General features: G+C 44.1%; 1 protein-coding gene across 1 annotated transcript; it reads right to left on the reverse strand.

Annotated features, from left to right (window-relative positions):
• Positions 1-12,453: 12,453 nt before the first annotated feature.
• LOC127489557 (olfactory receptor 2T27) lies at positions 12,454-13,407 on the reverse strand. Its single transcript, XM_051841115.2, has one exon. The coding sequence runs from the start codon at positions 13,405-13,407 to the stop codon at positions 12,454-12,456; it is 954 nt and encodes a 317-aa protein (XP_051697075.2).
• Positions 13,408-18,855: the final 5,448 nt, after the last annotated feature.

Genomic DNA, 18,855 nt, shown 5'->3' on the forward strand with positions numbered 1-18,855 from the left:
ATCAAGTTCATAGCTGTCCTATTCTCCATATTGTCTTGTAATCAGTAATTCATAGGTTCATAGAAATTGAGTTGTCCTATATGATTAGTATTACTACGTTGTTAAGATCTTAAACAAGCATCCATTTGTGACTTAAGAAATTGGCAGGGGCCAGTGCTGTGGAGTAGTACATAAAGCTGCGGAGTTCAACCCTGGCATGCTATATGGGTACCAGGTCTTCTCCTACCTGCTCCATTTCCGATCCAGCTCCCTGCTAATGGCTTGGGAAACAGCAGAAGATGGTCCAAGTGGTTGGACCCCTGCTCCCATATGGGAGACTCTGGTTTCAGCCTAGCCCAACACTGGCTGTCATGGCCAGCTAGGGAGTGAACCAGTGATGGAAGTGTCTGTGTGACTGTGCATCTCTGTGATGTGTTGAGGGATATTGAGAAATGAACTGTCAGTTTTCATTTTTATTGACTTCGAACATTATACTTAATTAATTTTTAAGACTATTATTATACAAGGGTACTTCACTAAGTTCATGGAAATGAAATTAAAATATAGATTTATTTTTATACAGAGATTTTTTATGATACACACACTTTTTTCATATTTTGCAGTTTCACAAACCTTTAAAGACCCCTCACATCACAATAGGCCTCTCCTCATCTCAGTGATGGGTTCCTGAAGAAACATTTTTATCAAATGTGTTGATTGACAACACTGTAAACACACATGCATCTTTTGTTCCACAGTGGTTACAGGTGCAGTCTCAGAAGCATCTGGAAAGAATGAGCCACCCCCCCCCCCCGCTTTGTAGTAAAAATTATAAGAGAAATAGATGCTTTTCCTTCTTGGTCATCAAAGATGAATAAGTAGGACTTTACAGGAGAAAATGAAAAGCAATTTTACATTAGTTTGTACTAAAATTTAAATTTGTCACACCTTATCTGTATGGGAGAAGAAAAACAAATCCCTGAGCATCAGATGGTAACTGAACAGCTGGGTGAACGTTAGCCTCCTTTGCCTGTTTTAATGAGTGAAGCCACAGCTCAGAGTCACAGCCTAGAGGCTGTCTTTGGAGACACCCTACACCTGAAATTTCATTCACACCGGAAATCCAACTGCAAAAACTGCTTGGAAAACAAAATATCCATGTAGGCAGACAGTAGCACCATTTTGAGCATCAATCTTCTTTTCTATTTACACAATTATAGATTTTATATATTAATTACTTATAAAATTATATCATCTTCTTATCATCCCTTTAAAATTATACCTGGAGAAACTGCAATTCCCAGACTGACACAATGAATCAATTTGCGAATTACCAAAGAAAATGAGTGAATACTTTTGAGTCAAAAATGGAGTGAAAATAAATTCTAGATTGCACTTTACACAATCTTCAAAAGACCCAGGATCCTCCTAGGACCATCTTTGGGTAGATCCTAGAACACAGAATAGAAAGCTGGCAGTGGAAAGACACAACTTATGCCACGTTTCAATGTTTAATCAATCAGGAGCCAAGATGGCGGAATAGTGAGGGCGCGCACCGATAGTCCAGGAAAATTTAGTTTAATAAAAGGGGAGTTACGGTAGCCGCAGAAAAAAGAACCAGGAAAAAATTGCACGGGAATCGTGAATCGGAGGACCTACTGGGAGAACAAGGTCGCCCACCGCGCAGAAGCCAAGTCACGGGACCGAGCCGCAGAAGCCCCAGTGCTCCAAGGGGAGTGCATGCCACACAGACAACAGCGGGGAGACTTGGGACGCTCAGGGCTCCGAGTCCACACATCGGCGCTGGAAGGGGAGGTGAGCTCAATAACCCGAGACATTGGTGGGGAAACGGGGGTCAGAATCTAGAGGGGGGCCGGAAAGTGCAGCAAACTCACTACCGGAAAGAAGGAAAAAAAAAAGCTTCGGGGTTTCTCTTCCCCCTAACCTTGCAAAGGTTACAAGGCTGCAAGGCTAGAAAAATTCCCAAGAGACAAAGAGCAGGCCTGCTCTCTGGATTTACATATCAATGGGGGAGAGCTAAGGAACTGAGTCACTACAATTCAGTAGCCTAGGCAACCCAGTGGGAGTCCAGAGGAGCCAAAGACTGGAAGCTAAATACCATCAATTCTGCACAGCGGTGCCCTGCGGTGTTACTTACCCCCTGAATAAATAAAATAAATAAATAAATAAAAAGAGAGAGATTTACCAAGTATAACCTGAGGGTGTCACCTTTGCACACCCTTAACCTGGAAGAACCAGGCAGAGCTCTCAGGCCGCACCCATCTCAAGCCTCCAAGGCTCCTCCAACAGCAGGCAGTCCACTTAACACGGACACAGTATAAAAAAAAAAAAAAAGAAAAAAAAAACGCACAGTGACGCAAGAAGAATTAACTATGCCGAGTAACAAACACAGAAATAGAGGGAGCAAGATCAACAATGACACTATGATGCCTCCAAATAAGCAAAACACCCCAAGCCAAGAGTATGAAGATGATGAGATAGAAGAAATGCAAGATACGGATTTCAAAAAATTTATGATAAGAACATTTAGAAGTTTTCAAAAGCAAATCCTTGAACTACAGAAATCCTTAATGGACAAGATTGAAAATCTCTCTCGTGAAAACGAAATTTTAAGGAAGAGTCAAAATGAAACTCAGAAACTAGTAGAACAGGAAAGTGTTATAGTGAAGAGAAATCAAAATGAAATGAAGAGCTCAATAGATCAAATGACAAACACATTAGAAAGCCTTAAAAACAGAATGGGTGAAGCAGAAGAGAGAATATTGGACTTAGAAGATAGAGCACAGGAAAACATACAGTCAAACCAAAGAAAAGAAGAGGAAATTAGAAACCTAAAAAATATTGTTGGGAATCTACAGGATACTATTAAAAAAACCAACATTCGAGTTCTAGGAGTTCCTGAAGGCATGGAGAGAGAGAAAGGATTGGAAGGCCTTTTTAGTGAGATACTAGCAGAGAACTTTCCAGGTTTGGAGAAGGACAGAGATATCCTAGTACAGGAAGCTCATAGAACCCCCAATAAACATGACCAAAAGAGATCCTCACCACGACATGTGGTAATTAAACTTACCACGGTGAAACATAAAGAAAAGATCCTAAAATGTGCAAGAGAGAAACGTCAGATTACTCTCAGAGGATCTCCAATCAGACTCACAGCTGACTTCTCATCAGAAACCCTACAAGCTAGGAGGGAATGGCGAGACATAGCACAGGTGCTAAGAGAGAAAAATTGCCAGCCCAGAATATTATATCCTGCCAAGCTCTCATTTGTGAATGAAGGTGAAATAAAGACCTTTCATAGCAAACAGAAATTGAAAGACTTTGTGGCCACTCGTCCGGCCCTGCAAAAGATACTTCAAGATGTGCTACACTCAGAAACACAGAAACACGGCCATCAATATGAAAGAAGGGAAAGGAAGAACACCTACCAGTAAAAGAGCATGGGAAGCTCAAAGCATATACTAGAAAATATTTCCGGGAAAATGGCAGGGCAAAGTCACTACGTATCAATAGTCACATTGAACATTAATGGTCTGAATTCTTCAGTTAAAAGACACCGTTTAGCTGACTGGCTCACAGAACACAACCCAACTATTTGTTGCCTACAAGAAACACATCTCTCTAACAAAGAGGCATGCAGACTGAAAGTGAAAGGTTGGAAAAAGATATTCCATGCCAACAGAAACCAAAAAAAAGCAGGTGTAGCCATATTAATATCAGACAAAATAAACTTTAATACAAAAACTGTTAAGAGAGACAAAGAGGGACACTATATAATGATTAAGGGTTCAATTCAACAGGAAGATGTAACTATTATAAATGTATATGCACCTAATTACAGGGCACCGGTCTATTTAAAAGATATGTTAAGGGACTTAAAGGGAGATTTAGATTCCAATACAATAGTACTGGGGGACTTCAATACTCCACTCTCAGAAATAGACAGATCATCCGGACAGAAGATCAACAAGGAAACAGCAGATTTAATTGACACTATTGCCCAAATGGATCTAACAGATATCTACAGAACTTTCAACCCTACATCTACAGACTTCACATTATTCTCAGCAGCGCATGGAACCTTCTCTAGGATTGACCACATACTAGGCCATAAAGCAAGTCTCAGCAAATTTAAAAGAATTAGAATCATACCATGCAGCTTCTCAGACCACAGCGGGATGAAGCTGGAAATTAGCAACTCAGGAAACCCCAGAAAGTATGCAAACACATGGAGACTGAACAACATGCTCCTGAACGAACACTGGGTCATTCAAGAAATCAAAAGAGAAATCAAAAACTTTCTGGAAGTAAATGAAGACAACAACACAACATATCAAAACTTATGGGATACAGCAAAAGCAGTATTGAGAGGCAAATTTATAGCAATAGGTGCCTATACCAAGAAATTGGAAAGGTACCAAATAAATGAGCTTTCAGCGCACCTCAAGGACCTAGAAAAACTGCAGCAAACCAAACCCAAATCTAGTAGGAGAAGAGAAATAATTAAAACCAGAGAAGAAATCAACAGGATTGAATCCAAAAAAACATTACAAAAAATCAGCCAAGCGAGAAGCTGGTTTTTTGAAAAAATAAACAAAATTGACACCCCATTGGCCCAACTAACTAAAAAAAGAAGAGAAAAGACCCAAATCAATAAAATCAGAGATGAAAAAGGAAATGTAACAACAGACACCACAGAAATAAAAAGAATCATCAGAAATTACTACAAGGACCTGTATGCCAGCAAACAGGGAAACCTATCAGAAATGGATAGATTCCTGGACACATGCAATCTACCAAAATTGAACCATGAAGACATCGAAAACCTAAATAGACCCATAACTGAAACAGAAATTGAAACAGTAATAAAGGCCCTCCCAACAAAGAAAAGCCCAGGACCAGATGGATTCACTGCTGAATTCTACCAGACATTTAAAGAAGAACTAATCCCATTTCTTCTCAAACTATTCAGAACAATCGAAAAAGAGGGAATCCTCCCAAATTCTTTCTATGAAGCCAGCATCACCTTAATCCCTAAGCCAGAGAAAGATGCAGCACTGAAAGAAAATTACAGACCAATATCCCTGATGAACATAGACGCAAAAATCCTCAATAAAATTCTGGCCAATAGAATACAACAACACATCAGGAAAATCATCCACCCAGACCAAGTGGGATTCATCCCTGGTATGCAGGGATGGTTCAACATTCGCAAATCAATCAATGTGATTCACCACATTAACAGACTGCAGAAGAAAAACCATATGATTATCTCAATTGATGCAGAGAAAGCATTTGATAAAATTCAACACCCTTTCATGATGAAAACTCTAAGCAAATTGGGTATAGAAGGAACATTCCTCAATATAATCAAAGCAATTTATAAAAAACCCACAGCCAGCATCCTATTGAATGGGGAAAAGTTGGAAGCATTTCCACTGAAATCTGGCACCAGGCAGGGATGCCCACTCTCACCACTGCTATTTAACATAGTTCTGGAAGTTTTAGCCAGAGCCATCAGACAAGAAAAAGAAATCAAAGGAATACAAATCAAGAAGGAAGAAGTCAAACTATCCCTCTTTGCAGACGATATGATTCTGTACTTAGAGGATCCAAAGAACTCTACTAAGAGACTATTGGAACTCATAGAGGAGTTTGGCAAAGTGGCAGGATATAAAATCAATGCACAAAAATCAACAGCCTTTGTATACACAAGCAATGCCATGACTGAGAAAGAGCTGCTAAGATCAATCCCATTCACAATAGCTACAAAAACAATCAAATACCTTGGAATAAACTTAACCAAGGACGTTAAAGATCTCTACGATGAAAATTACAAAACCTTAAAGAAAGAAATAGAAGAGGATACCAAAAAATGGAAAAATCTTCCATGCTCATGGATTGGAAGAATCAACATCATCAAAATGTCCATTCTCCCAAAAGCAATTTATAGATTCAATGCAATGCCAATCAAGATACCAAAGACATTCTTCGCAGATCTAGAAAAAATGATGCTGAAATTCATATGGAGGCACAAGAGACCTCGAATAGCTAAAGCAATCTTGTACAACAAAAACAAAGCCGGAGGCATCACAATACCAGACTTCAGGACATACTACAGGGCAGTTGTAATCAAAACAGCATGGTACTGGTACAGAAACAGATGGATAGACCAATGGAACAGAATTGAAACACCAGAAATCAACCCAAACATCTACAGCCAACTTATATTTGATCAAGGATCTAAAACTAATTCCTGGAGCAAGGACAGTCTATTCAATAAATGGTGCTGGGAAAACTGGATTTCCACGTGCAGAAGCATGAAGCAAGACCCCTACCTTACACCTTACACAAAAATCCACTCAACGTGGATTAAAGACCTAAATCTACGTCCTGACACCATTAAGTTATTAGAGAACATTGGAGAAACCCTTCAAGATATTGGCACAGGCAAAGAATTTCTGGAAAAGACCCGGGAGGCACAGACAGTCAAAGCCAAAATCAACTATTGGGATTGCATCAAATTGAGAAGTTTCTGTACTGCAAAAGAACCAGTCAGGAGAGTGAAGAGACAACCGACAGAATGGGAAAAAATATTTGCAAACTATGCAACAGATAAAGGGTTAATAACCAGAATCTACAAAGAGATCAAGAAACTCCACAAAAACAAAACCAACAACCCACTTAAGAGATGGGCCAAGGACCTCAATAGACATTTTTCAAAAGAGGAAATCCAAATGGCCAACAGGCACATGAAAAAATGTTCAAGGTCACTAGCAATCAGGGAAATGCAAATCAAAACCACAATGAGGTTTCACCTCACCCCGGTTAGAATGGCTCACATACAGAAATCTACCAACAACAGATGCTGGCGAGGATGTGGGGAAAAAGGGACACTAACCCACTGTTGGTGGCAATGCAAACTGGTCAAGCCACTATGGAAATCAGTCTGGAGATTCCTCAGAAACCTGAATATAACCCTACCATTCGACCCAGCCATCCCACTCCTTGGAATTTACCCAAAGGAGTTCAAATTGATAAACAAAAAAGTGGTCTGCACCCTAATGTTTATTGCAGCACAATTCACAATAGCCAAGACCTGGAACCAACCTAAATGCCCATCAACAGTAGACTGGATAAAGAAATTATGGGATATGTATTCTTTAGAGTACTATACCGCAGTAAGAAACAACGAAATCCAGTCATTTGCAACAAAATGGAGGAATCTGGAACACATCATGCTGAGTGAAGTAAGCCAGTCCCAAAGGGACAAATACCATATGTTCTCCCTGATCGGTGACAACTGACTGAACACCAAAAAGGAAACCTCCTGAAGTGAAATGGACACTATGAGAAATGGTGACTTGATCAGCATAGCCCTGACTGCTAATGGACAACTTAATACATTATCCCTCATAGTATTTTTTTTTCTGTCTGTTCTACTTAATATGACTGGTTTAATTCTGTAATTATCACACAGTTATTCTTAAGTGTTGAAAATTAACTGAAATGTGATCCCTGTTAAACATAAGAGTGGGAATAAGAGAGGGAAGAGATGTATAATTTGGGGCATGCTCGGGCTGACTTGCCCCAATTGGTAGAGTTGGAAACATACCAGGGGATTCCAATTCAATCCCATCAAGGTGGCATGTGCCAATGCCATCTCACTACTCCAAGTGATCAATTTCAGTTCACAATTGATCATAATGAAAGGACTAAGAGTCAAAGGGAGCACATAAACAAGTCTAGTATCTGCTAACACCAACCGATAGAATAAATAAAGGGGAGAGTGATCCAACATGGGAAGTGAGATACTCAGCAGACTCATAGAATGGCGGATGTCCTAAATAGCACTCTGGCCTCAGAATCAGCCCTAAAGGCACTCGGATCTGGCTGAAAAGCCCATGAGAGTATTTCAGGCATGGAAAGCCAAGACACTCTGGCAAAAAGATCTCTGTGAGTGAGATCCCAGTGGAAAGAACAGGTCTTCAAAGAGGGAGGTACCTTTCTCTGAAGGGAGGAGAGAACCTCCACTTTGACTATGACCGTGTCTAAATAAGATAAGAGTCGGAGAACTCAAGGGGCTTCCATAGCCTTGGAAACTCATAACTGGTGCATAGGGAGATTACTGATGCCATAAACAGGAGTGTCAATTTGTAAAGTCAACAACAGGAGTCACTGTGCACTTACTCCTCATGTAGGATCTCTGTCCTTAACGTGCTGTACACTGAGGCTTAATGCTATAACGAGTACTCAAACAGTATATTTCACTTTGTGTTTCTATGGGGGTGCAAACGACTGAAATCTTTACTTAATGTACACTAAACTGATCTTCTGTAAAAAAAAAAAAAAAGAAAGAAAGAAATTATCAATTCCCAACTTGACTCTCACTGGGCTTAAACATGACAATAGGTCTGATCTGATTTCATCATCATTTAAAAAAAAATCATCTATTATTTTTCACTTTATGTTTCTGTGTGGGAGCAAACTGTTGAAATACTTACTTAAGGTATACTAAGCTGAGCTTCTGTATATTAAGATAATCGAAAATGAATCTTGATGTGAATGGAAGGGGAGAGGGAGTGGGAAAGGGGAGGGTTGTGGGTGGGAGGGACGGTATGTGGGGGGAAGCCATTGTAACCCATGAGTCGTACTTTGGAAATTTATATTCATTAAATAAAAGATAAAAAAAAATGTTTAATCAATCAGAGACTCAGGAAGTAAAACCTACAACTTGGATGCAAGTTGCCAGTGACTGTGTGTTGAGTGTGTGTGTGGCATGCACTTGTGAGCATGAACAGGTTTTTGAGTGTGTATGTGATATGTGTACATGTGAGTGAGTTCTGTATTGTATGTGTATGTGGAGTGATTTAGTATGTCTGGGGCATGTATGTATATATGTTGAATGTGTGTGGCATGCACATGTGTCGTGAGTATGTTTTTGCTTGTGCAAGTGATATGTGCACAAGTGAGTGAGTTCTACTGTATGTGTGTGTGTGTGTGTGTGTGTTTGGAGCATGCAAGTGTATATATTGTTGAGTGTATGCAGGGAGGGCCTTCCAGGGCATTGCTTGGGAGAAGCTGTACATTTTAGGACTTCAAGCCAGCATTGTTCTGAGACAGGCCCAGATCCAGGCAATGCTGGTGACCCTCACAGAAGCTTGTGAGAGGAACCCTCCACATGAGGCCAGACAGTATTTCACCAGGGAGGAGAATTTGGCCAGTCCATTCCAACACGTCTGCATGAATCCAGCTCAGCAAGAGCCCTGAGATGTCAGCTGACAGAGCCCTCTCTGTGAACCAACCAGAGTGGTCTCTGCCACCTGTCTCCCTGGTCCTGGGATGTTTCATGGGGGTTTCCTGTGCCACTCTGAGACAGGAAGACTCAGGTGCACAGCAAACAGGCAGAGGGAGACTGAGCAATGTCAGCCCAGGTTTGCCAGAGGAACCATCAGCATGTGGGGTGGGGAAGCCAGGGTTCAGCACCATGGAGAGCTCCCCTGGGCCAGGGAATAGAGGCTGAGGACTTTGGCTCAAGGTATCTAGGAAAATAGGGTGTAGTGCCAGATTCCTTTTAGTAAGAAAGTTACAGGATGAAATGGGTGTTTAAGAAAGATACAAATTCTACAGTTCTACAATGTTGAAAGTAATATGAATAATATTAACTGTCACAAAGATGATTAATATTAATTATTAATAATAAGCTTTTGGTAACTATAATTAGCTGTGATCACTGAACTATAACCTTTTTCTGCAATCAGAAATTAGGAAACACTTTGGAAATACTTTAGATGTTAAATAATCAGAGTTTACGATTTCTGGCAATTTCATATCCAGAGGTAACAACTTGTCTTTTTCCTTTGCCTGATATCTAATTCTAATGATCATATATTTTTGTAGATATCCTCTTTACCTGCACTGTTCTTTAAATGGTAACGGATTTGATCAGCAAAAAAAATCAACCAGTACTCTAGTTTCCCTCTTCATCACCACAGCCAATTTAGCATTAAAAAAAAGAAGAAGAACCTTCCCTTGCCTAAAAGAAATTAGCATGATGATGCCACATAGGCATATTTATTGCATATTGACTGCCAGGAATGAGTGCAGCAGGGAGAGTGTAACGTACCTAGAAAATGTCACCAAGGCTACCAGCAATGGAGCAGAAAGTAGAGAGCAGCAAGGTTCTTGGGGTACCTGGTGGATGATCTACAAGCCGAGCTGCCAGCTGCCAGCTGCCAGCTGCCAGGAGGCTCCTATTATCACCCACAGAGACAGGCTTCTGAACAGGGTGTCAGTTTGCCTGCTGGGAAACAGAAGTGAGGACATTGTGTCTGGGCCATGGAGTCCACCCTACTAATGCTGCAGAGAAGGAAATGGGGGCAGGAGAGAGGGGCTTCCCATGGCCCTCAGTGGGTGGGTGGCCGAGAGGCAGAGAGCTGCAAGTCTGATCACTGGGAGTTTGCCACTGCACCTAACAGTCCCCCAGCTCACCACATCTCTGTCCCCATCTGCCTCAATCATACAGCCACCAGCTAGGATGGCTTTGAGGGGATTTCTTTACAGAGCATTATCTTTATTTAAAAATACTATATCTTATGTTTCATGGAGTGAGATGGGTGGTAGCTGTCTTCAAAAAGGAAAAAGAAAACATTCAGCATTTTATTTTTCTCCCAAATATGCAGAACATCTTCACCCACACGTAAGAACATACAAAGAGGGTGTCCTTTGCCTCCCAATCTGTCATCCCCTCAATCACACACACCCTTGCCACCTGCCCACACTTGCCTGATATGCCTCCTCATGAACAGGAAGCTCTCTTTCCACCATCACTGTGCCACCCTCTCCCTATTCACTAGATCCATGCATGCCCCTACACCATTGGCCTAATGCTTGTCCATTAGTCTGCTTGCCTGAGTCTGGGCATGCATTCGTCCACCTCTCTCTGTGTTATCAGCAGATAAGGTCACAGCACAGCCAGCTGCTATTGGTTGCAGAACAATTCCCCCCCACACACAAAAAAATAAACACTGCAGTATTGGGGTAACTTTCTCTGTGCTTCCCATGAAAACCCAAATCCCACCTCAGATGGGCTGAGTCCAGCGTAGGATGTCAGCTGTGGAGTGACCGACTTACTGAGGCACAGAGGTGAGGCTGGGCCAAGAGAAGGGTGTTCATTAATAATAGAGTTCCACCCCCCAGGGGAGTCCAGAATTGATGCCTGCATCAGTTAGCAACACTCAGTACACTGGAGGAAGACTAGCGCCTCTTGTCACAGGCTGCATTCTTCTCCCAAGTGAAAACCTGCAACACTACCTGACATTTAATTATAGAACACCTTGTCTAGTCCTAGCATTGCCCCTGGATCCCTGATCCAGGGATATGGGGAGACCCAGGCTAACCCTAAATGTAAAGGTGAGATTTGACATTTCTCAAAGGTGCTGTGGCATAACAAAAACCACTTCTTTCCAAATCATTGGCTTGTTTTCTTTGGGAAATTATATTTAGTTATAGACATCTGACACAGAGGGCAAATGTTTCTCAGAATTATTCATCTTAGGGGTAGAGTGGAAGGATATCAAATGGTGCAGGAAAAAGGGACAACAGGAAGAGAAAGAAGAAAGCAGGAAAGGCTGCCAGAGTGGAGACCAAGGAGTCGTGGAGGTCACACAGGGCCCTGCAGACACAAATAAAATAGAAATTTTGACATGTGAATTATTTATTTCTTTGGAGAAGAAAATAAACAAGAAGGTGGTCTCGTCTGGAAAGTAGAACAACTTGTTGTAAGCATGCCAACACCACACAACCACATTTTCCTGTTTTACATCACAGCTATTCTGGGGTTATGTTAACCAAACATTGTGTGGAAACAAATGAAGGCAGGTGCCAATGTTCTGGTTTCCTCCCAAATTTGACACATATGTTTGTGTCTCCATTCTACAATAACAGAATTCATTTGAACGATTGTTTCATAGGGTGAAAGCATGTTTTCCAACCAATAATGAAGCATTAATTGAGTTACACATGTTCTGTGAGTGACCAAAAAGTAACCTGTAGAAAAATCAGACCTTGCAATAATACTTGAAATAAGATATAAAGTTAGCACTTCACAACTCAATTGCACATAAAATGATTTGTTAAAGCACCCAAAGAGTGAGGGTGAGAAGTCAGAACAGCAGTGAGCTGTGAGTGTTTCCTTTGCACACTGTGTGTCGCCAGAGCAGGCAGTGGCACCATTTCCAGTGGGATTGTTATGAGCAGAAAGGCTACCACTGAAACCTAAGCTTTGTCCCCACCAGACCCAAAATTCTCCTTTGCTCAGAACCCTCAGACTGCTCATAAAATGAACAAATTCTCAAGATCTCAGCCTTTCTACCCCAGTGTGCTACAGCAGGGCGAGCTGTTGAGGAGGATGGACTCTTCCCATTCAAAGGTGAGGGGGAGTACCGCCCACCTTCAGAATGCGGCCACCCTCCCTGAGCACAGGCCCCGCCCCAGAGCCTTCTGCAATGCTGTGGTGACGTCCTTGTTCCTGAGGCTGTAGATGAGTGGGTTCAGAAGTGGGGTGAGGATGGTGTAGAAGGCAGACACGGCCTTGTCCTTCTCGGGGGTGTGGTAAGAGTGAGGCAGCACATAGGTGTACATGGCAGCCCCGTAGAAGAGGCTGACAACCACCATGTGCGAGGAGCAGGTGGCCACAGCCTTCCGCCGCCCCTCTGCCTCACTCATCCTGTACACAGTGAGCAGAATCCTGGTGTAAGAGGCAGAGATGACAGAGAAGGGGATGAGCAGCATCAGGATGCAGCACACGTACATGGCCGTCTCGTAGGCTGAGGTGTCCGAGCAGGAGAGTTTCAGAAGGGCAGGCACCTCGCAGAAAAAGTGGTCGATTTCCCGGGAGCCGCAGAAGGGGAACTGCATCGTGACTGGGGTGAGCAGGAAACCATCCACAGACCCTCCTAGCCAGGCCGCAGCCACGATCAGCAAGCAGACCCTGCGGCTCATCAGGACAGGGTATCGCAGAGGGTTGCAGATGGCTACGTAGCGGTCATAGGACATGAGTCCCAGGAGGAAGAACTCGGCCCCTGCCAAGGTCAAGTACAGGAAGTGCTGAGCAGTGCACCCCGCAAAGGAAATGGCCCTCTGGCTCGTCACCTGGTCCACCAGCATCTTGGGCACAATGGTGGAGATGTACAGGATGTCCATGACGGACAGCTGGCTGAGCAGGAAGTACATGGGCGTGTGCAGGCGCGCGTCCGTGTGGATGAGCAGGATCATGACGGTGTTGCTGGCTATGGAGATGACGAAGACCAGGAGAATGAGGGCAAAGAGAAGCCAGGGGAAGCGCGTGTTGCTGAACAGCCCCAGGAGGACGAAGTCGGCGTACATGGAGTAATTTCCCCACTCCATGTCTCTGCAAGCACACACAGGGGAGAGCACTGGGGTGAGGGGCAGTGTTGGGAAATGCATCTGGTTTGCATAAAACGCTGCAATGCGGTCATGGACACATCGGAATCAAGTTTGTCTCAGGAAACCCAAGACTTAACTTCCCTAGACCAGGCTGTGTCATGTTTTGCCATGATTCACTCAAGGTACACAATGGCACCTGGGAGACTTAAAGCCCAAGAGTGACAATGGCCCCCAGATCCCCCCCACCCCCAGGGCACAGGTGTCCACATCCCTGATCACGAAGGCTCCTGCCACTGAAACCCATGGCTGAGACCCTGGAGGTCTCCCCAGCATGTCTCACAAAGGGAAAGGGAGGTGTGAGAGGCTCCGCAGTCCTTTGATTTAAAGAGCATCTTCCTCCCACACAGCAGAACTGTGCGTTGACATTGCAAGGCAGCACAGCAGAGTTGAGGGGTCTTTGGAGAGAACAGGAGAGGGGTCTCCATGTTCGCTGATGCATCTATGCTTCCCTTTGAACGTAAGCTTTCTTTCAGTCTTACGTGTACTCTCTAGTACCTCCCGTGTACACCTGCTCTCTTTACCCAGGGTGTGCTATGCTGAGTGGTGTGGCTTGCATGTAATTGCTCCTCAGTGGGCTGACACTCTCACTACCTCCAGCCAGGTTCACTACAATGTGTGATATTGTGGGGTTCATTCTCCAGGAAGGTCCACTGAAAACGAGCTTTTGAAACCTGTCACCGCACTGTTAGGCAGAGTGCTGATCAGCAGTGGACCACATTGGGCTGTGCTCACCCAGTGCTTAGCATCCAAATGCACATTACTGAGCAGTTTTTGATCACCAAGAAGCTTCAACAAGTTATGGGTGCATGCTGTGTTCCTATACTGGGGATTTCTTAGTATGCTTACTAAAGAATAATGATGTTCTTTTCTGTAACTTTGATTGCAACTATTTTCCTCACACTCTCACTTATAATTCTCACTTTATTTGATTTTTAGGCCAAAAGTTTTAAATATATATATATATATAGTTTTAAATATGTATATAGTATTCTGAGTTTATTTTGAAAAACTGTTCTCTATATAGATGTGTGATTAGTGTGCAGTTCTCTTTTAATTCCATTACTTCAAGAAGGTGCTACATTTTTAATACATGTAGAATTCATTTTGATCTTTGTTGGAAACCATGAGTTTCTCAATAATGTTAAGCACGAGCCCTAATTTCTAGTTCTTCAAATAAGCAGAAGAGATCAGGGGTGAGTGAGGGGTAGGAGTGGCTACCCCTCACTGAGTGCTACCACTTCCTGTTGATAGGGGAACACGCTGCCCAGGGTGACATCAGGCGTCCACCCCTGGTGCAGGCGTAAGCTGTGGGACTGAAGAATGGGCGCTCAGTGGTGGGAAGGGAAAGAGAAGCAGCAGCCACTGCTTCCAGACTCTCAGTCCTTTATCTTTCTTCCCAGTAACAGCAAATCCAACAGCAGGCAGCCAGATTTCCTCTCCTTTACCTTTTCTGACATTTCTGTTTCCCTGTCAAGTTCTGCAGGTGATTAATACTTGTAGAATAAAATACATTCTCTAGGATAAAATCATTTGCTGCATCTTTACAATGGCAGAGACATTTTTATAAGGATCAAAGCCAAGGGACTGTCATTCACTCTGAAAGCAGCACAAGGCCTGATCACAGCCCAGCTCCATATGAGGAGAGGCTGAAGAGATACCTTCCCTGCCTGCTGCTGCCCTGGACAACTATGCATCCTTGGCCCTTGGTTTGGTGCCATGGACATGAAAGGTTTGGGGTGAGACCCTGAGTCTCACACCCTACCTCACTCTCTACCATCTATGGTCATATTACTGGATGTCTGACCATCCACTCAGACGTCCTCTGTGCCTCCAGTAACTTATAAACATCAGAGGAGAATGTGTGGTGTGTGCTTCCTGGAGCAGGTGTGGAGGATTTCATAGCAAAAGATTCAGTGGAGATACTGTGAGATGTGAGCCTGAATCAAGGTGTAACTATTTTAAATTAGGCCTCCATCTTGTAACTTGGGCCCGACCAGGCCCTGAACCCTAAGCCAGAAGCTCCTAAAAGTAAATAAATGAACTCCCCTTGCGATAAACTCTCCTAGCAACAGCCTATTAGCAGATAACAGAGAAATACCTAGAGTTTCTGGTGTCTTCTCAGGGCAGATAAGGTCATTAATAGCTTCTTGAGACCCTCAGTTTGGCACATATACCCCAGCAGCTTGGACCCTTATGCTTCGGCCAATCAATTTAAAAGGCATCCACCCCAAAGCCATCCAACCACTTTTAGTAGGTGTGTTCCTGCCACTGGATGAACTAATCAATTCTAGGAGATGTCCTTTGAATTTCCCATGGGATGAGATGATTTGCTAAATGGTACCATGATATATAGAATGTCTCTGAAAACCCTATAAAAACCCTGTTAACTGAAGGGTCGGGGCTCTCGATTCAGACCCGCTGCGTTGGTGTTGATTGAAAGTCCAGGCCTGGACCTACAATAAAACTCTCTGTGCTTTACAATGGTATTGGCTCCTTGGTGGTCATTGGGGACAACTGAACTGCGCATAACAATACCTGTGAGTTACCCAAGGAGATGGAACAGCATAAACAAGTGAGACAAACTCCTTCCCATTTCAACAGTTCAAAATCTCCCGAGTGAATACTCCATTCTAACAGTGAACACTCGGCTGAGTCCTCACATTGAACCAAAACTGCACCAGGTTCTCCTGGGTGGAGAAGTCAGCTGTGTCCTGGTGCATGCAGCCCCTCCCAGAGCCTTCACAGCAGCTGAGAGGACAATGATAAACATTGCTTGAGTAGCACCGAGTTTCAAATACCCCACTTAGAGTGCTGAGACACAAGAACCTCATGTTACCCAGTATTTCTCTCATTTGCAGAAAGGTTCGGGAAGCCCAGTATCTGCTATTTTGAAGACCTGGTAACTGAGTGATACACACTTCTCAAAATTACTCACCTTACACAGTGGCTTCCTCAAATCTGATGATGTAAATGTCAACCAGCTCCTAGTCAGAGAAAAACCTTACAGAACTAAACTAGTCAATGTGGTCATTCAGCCTGTCTTGTAGCTGGGGTGCATGGGCATCTCAGGGCATGAAAGCCAAATCTTCCTGAAGACGTTGTATGCCCTGGAGTGAAGCAGGGCCAGAGGAGAGAGGGAAAGAGGCCAGGAGTGGGCACGTTTTCCGTGAAACCAGAGGAGCAGGTGTAGGCAGGAGTGTGGAGTTACATCTTGTCTGCATGAGGCTGAGGGCCAGTCCCTAACAAATAGGGGACCCCTTAAAATAGATGAAGGCAGACAGCTTGAGGAGCTAGAGACAAAGCAGCCTGGGTCCTTAACTGCTCAGTGAAGATGGTGCAGAGGAAGCTGACTGAAGCTAAACACAAGGAGACCCAGCCACAAATAGAGAGCTTGCATCATGTTGGAGGACCAGTATTCCCACCTGGAAGGGCATTCAATGCCAGAACACTCCTCCCTGGGGCATCTTTGTCCCTAGCCTGCAATTACACAGCTCCTGGAAATATGACAAACTCCTTTCTCTGACTGGATCTGTAACTCAGTCCTTCAGCATACAAAGAGTTGGAATAATGAAACTGCCCCAGGTAAATCAGGTTGCAGGCACCTGCAGTGCCATTGAAATCTTCTCCTGCTTGGTTCTCAGCATTGCTTGGGAAACATCTTTCCTTCCTTTACACTTCCAATTCTTATGCATTCTTGTCTTCAAAGAATAAAGAAAACAAGTCCAAGCTTCTTAAGAAGCATGTCTTGAGGAAAACACTACAGGAGGGGCCCTGTGCCATCACTGGCCTGTGCAGTGGGGATGGAATCCTCTTCCTTTAGCCCTTGATGCATTAGAAGAGAACTCTGTGCATCACAAAGCACATAAGGTATAAAGTGAAACAACCAGGAGCAGCAGGAAAATCAAATTTCTGGGTAAATGGCCATGGCAAACCCTCCTCTCCATTTCTCAATATTCCTGCGGGTATCACCCCCCACCCTGGGTTCTGCCACATGATCCACGTTTGCCTCATTGGTGCCAGATTGGAGTTCAGGGATCCTTTCTAACACTCTGACCCAGGCTGGAATCCATGAGAATCTCCTAGGAGGTCTTCCTGCTGTTACTGGAGGAATGGCCCTGGGGTTCTTGTCTTCATGCAAGACAGAATTCAGGCATGAGACAGAGAGCAGAGTGATAAGGCTTTATTAGGTACACAGCATCTATCAGAACAGAAGGGACAGAGAGTGCCCATTCTCTCGAATGGGGGGTGGGGTGGGCAGTGCGAGGTTACATGGTTGAGTGGAGAGAATACACCTGGGCAGGCCAGGCAGATGGCTCAGCAGAAAGGAAAGAGCTAAGCTCCCTGTCTGTTTGGACTCCCCGGGTTTTTAAGGGAGTCTGTTTACCCACCCCCCTCCCTTCAGGACAAAGGATGGGGAGTCCTGGCAGAAGAGTTTGTTGGGTGAAAGTTAGCAAATTCCTCCCCAGATCTGCTGGCTCCTGGGCAGAGTAGGGGGGCTTCCCTTAGGGCATCTGAGAAGGTTTTATTGCCCCATGTTATCAGGTCAGGTAAGGCCTTTGGTCCTGAGGAGAGAATTCTCCTGGGAGCTTTCCTTGGGGAAGGGCTGGGACCACTTGGGAGGTTATCAGGTTCTGAGCAGGACTTTGAAGTGCAAGATGCTGGGCTTCTGGGGCTTCCTCAGTAGTTGCTGGTCTTCAGGCCTGTCTCCACACACAGGTTCAATTTCTGACTTGCTACCTAACACTGCTGCAGTTTTTCTCCCTACAGCCCACCCTCTGCTAGAACACACTCTCTGCTTGCAGGTCATGATCTGTCTTTCCTTTGCTTAGAACTTCAGCAGCTGCTCTCTGCAGTTTGGGTGAAGGTCCAGCATTGGCACACAGCATCCTGACCTGGCCCCCTGAGTTTTCATTCTTGCCTTCTCTGCCCATCACGAACACTCCCAGCCTTCTGAACTCACTGCTCCTGTTCTGTCCAGTGGTGTCTGCTCTTCTTCCTATCTGGAAGGCTCCCCACATGGATTTTTCTATGTCTAAATCATACTTTTGCTCAAATGGAACCTCCCAGAGGTTGAATGCTGTGGGGAGCAACTGGGAGCAACTCAGACTAGACTAAGTTACTGGAATTAAGACTTATTCTATGCATCTGCTCTCCCACAATATGGCGCTGGGAGAGGAGGAAACAGCTTCTACACAGCTGCCTCCAGTTCAACCAACAAGCTGCAGGACCTGCTCCTGATTGGAGGAGAGCAGCGTACTCGGCGTGTGGGTAGCAGAGTTGGGATTGGTGGAAGAGGACTATAAAGGAGGAGAGAGACAACATGCACCAGGAACATCTAAAGGGAACACCTGAGCAGCCCCCAAGAGAGCCGGCCGGTGGTGTGCCGCT

This window comes from Oryctolagus cuniculus, chromosome 6 (assembly GCF_964237555.1).
Source record: "Oryctolagus cuniculus chromosome 6, mOryCun1.1, whole genome shotgun sequence".
NCBI classification, from domain to species: domain Eukaryota; kingdom Metazoa; phylum Chordata; class Mammalia; order Lagomorpha; family Leporidae; genus Oryctolagus; species Oryctolagus cuniculus.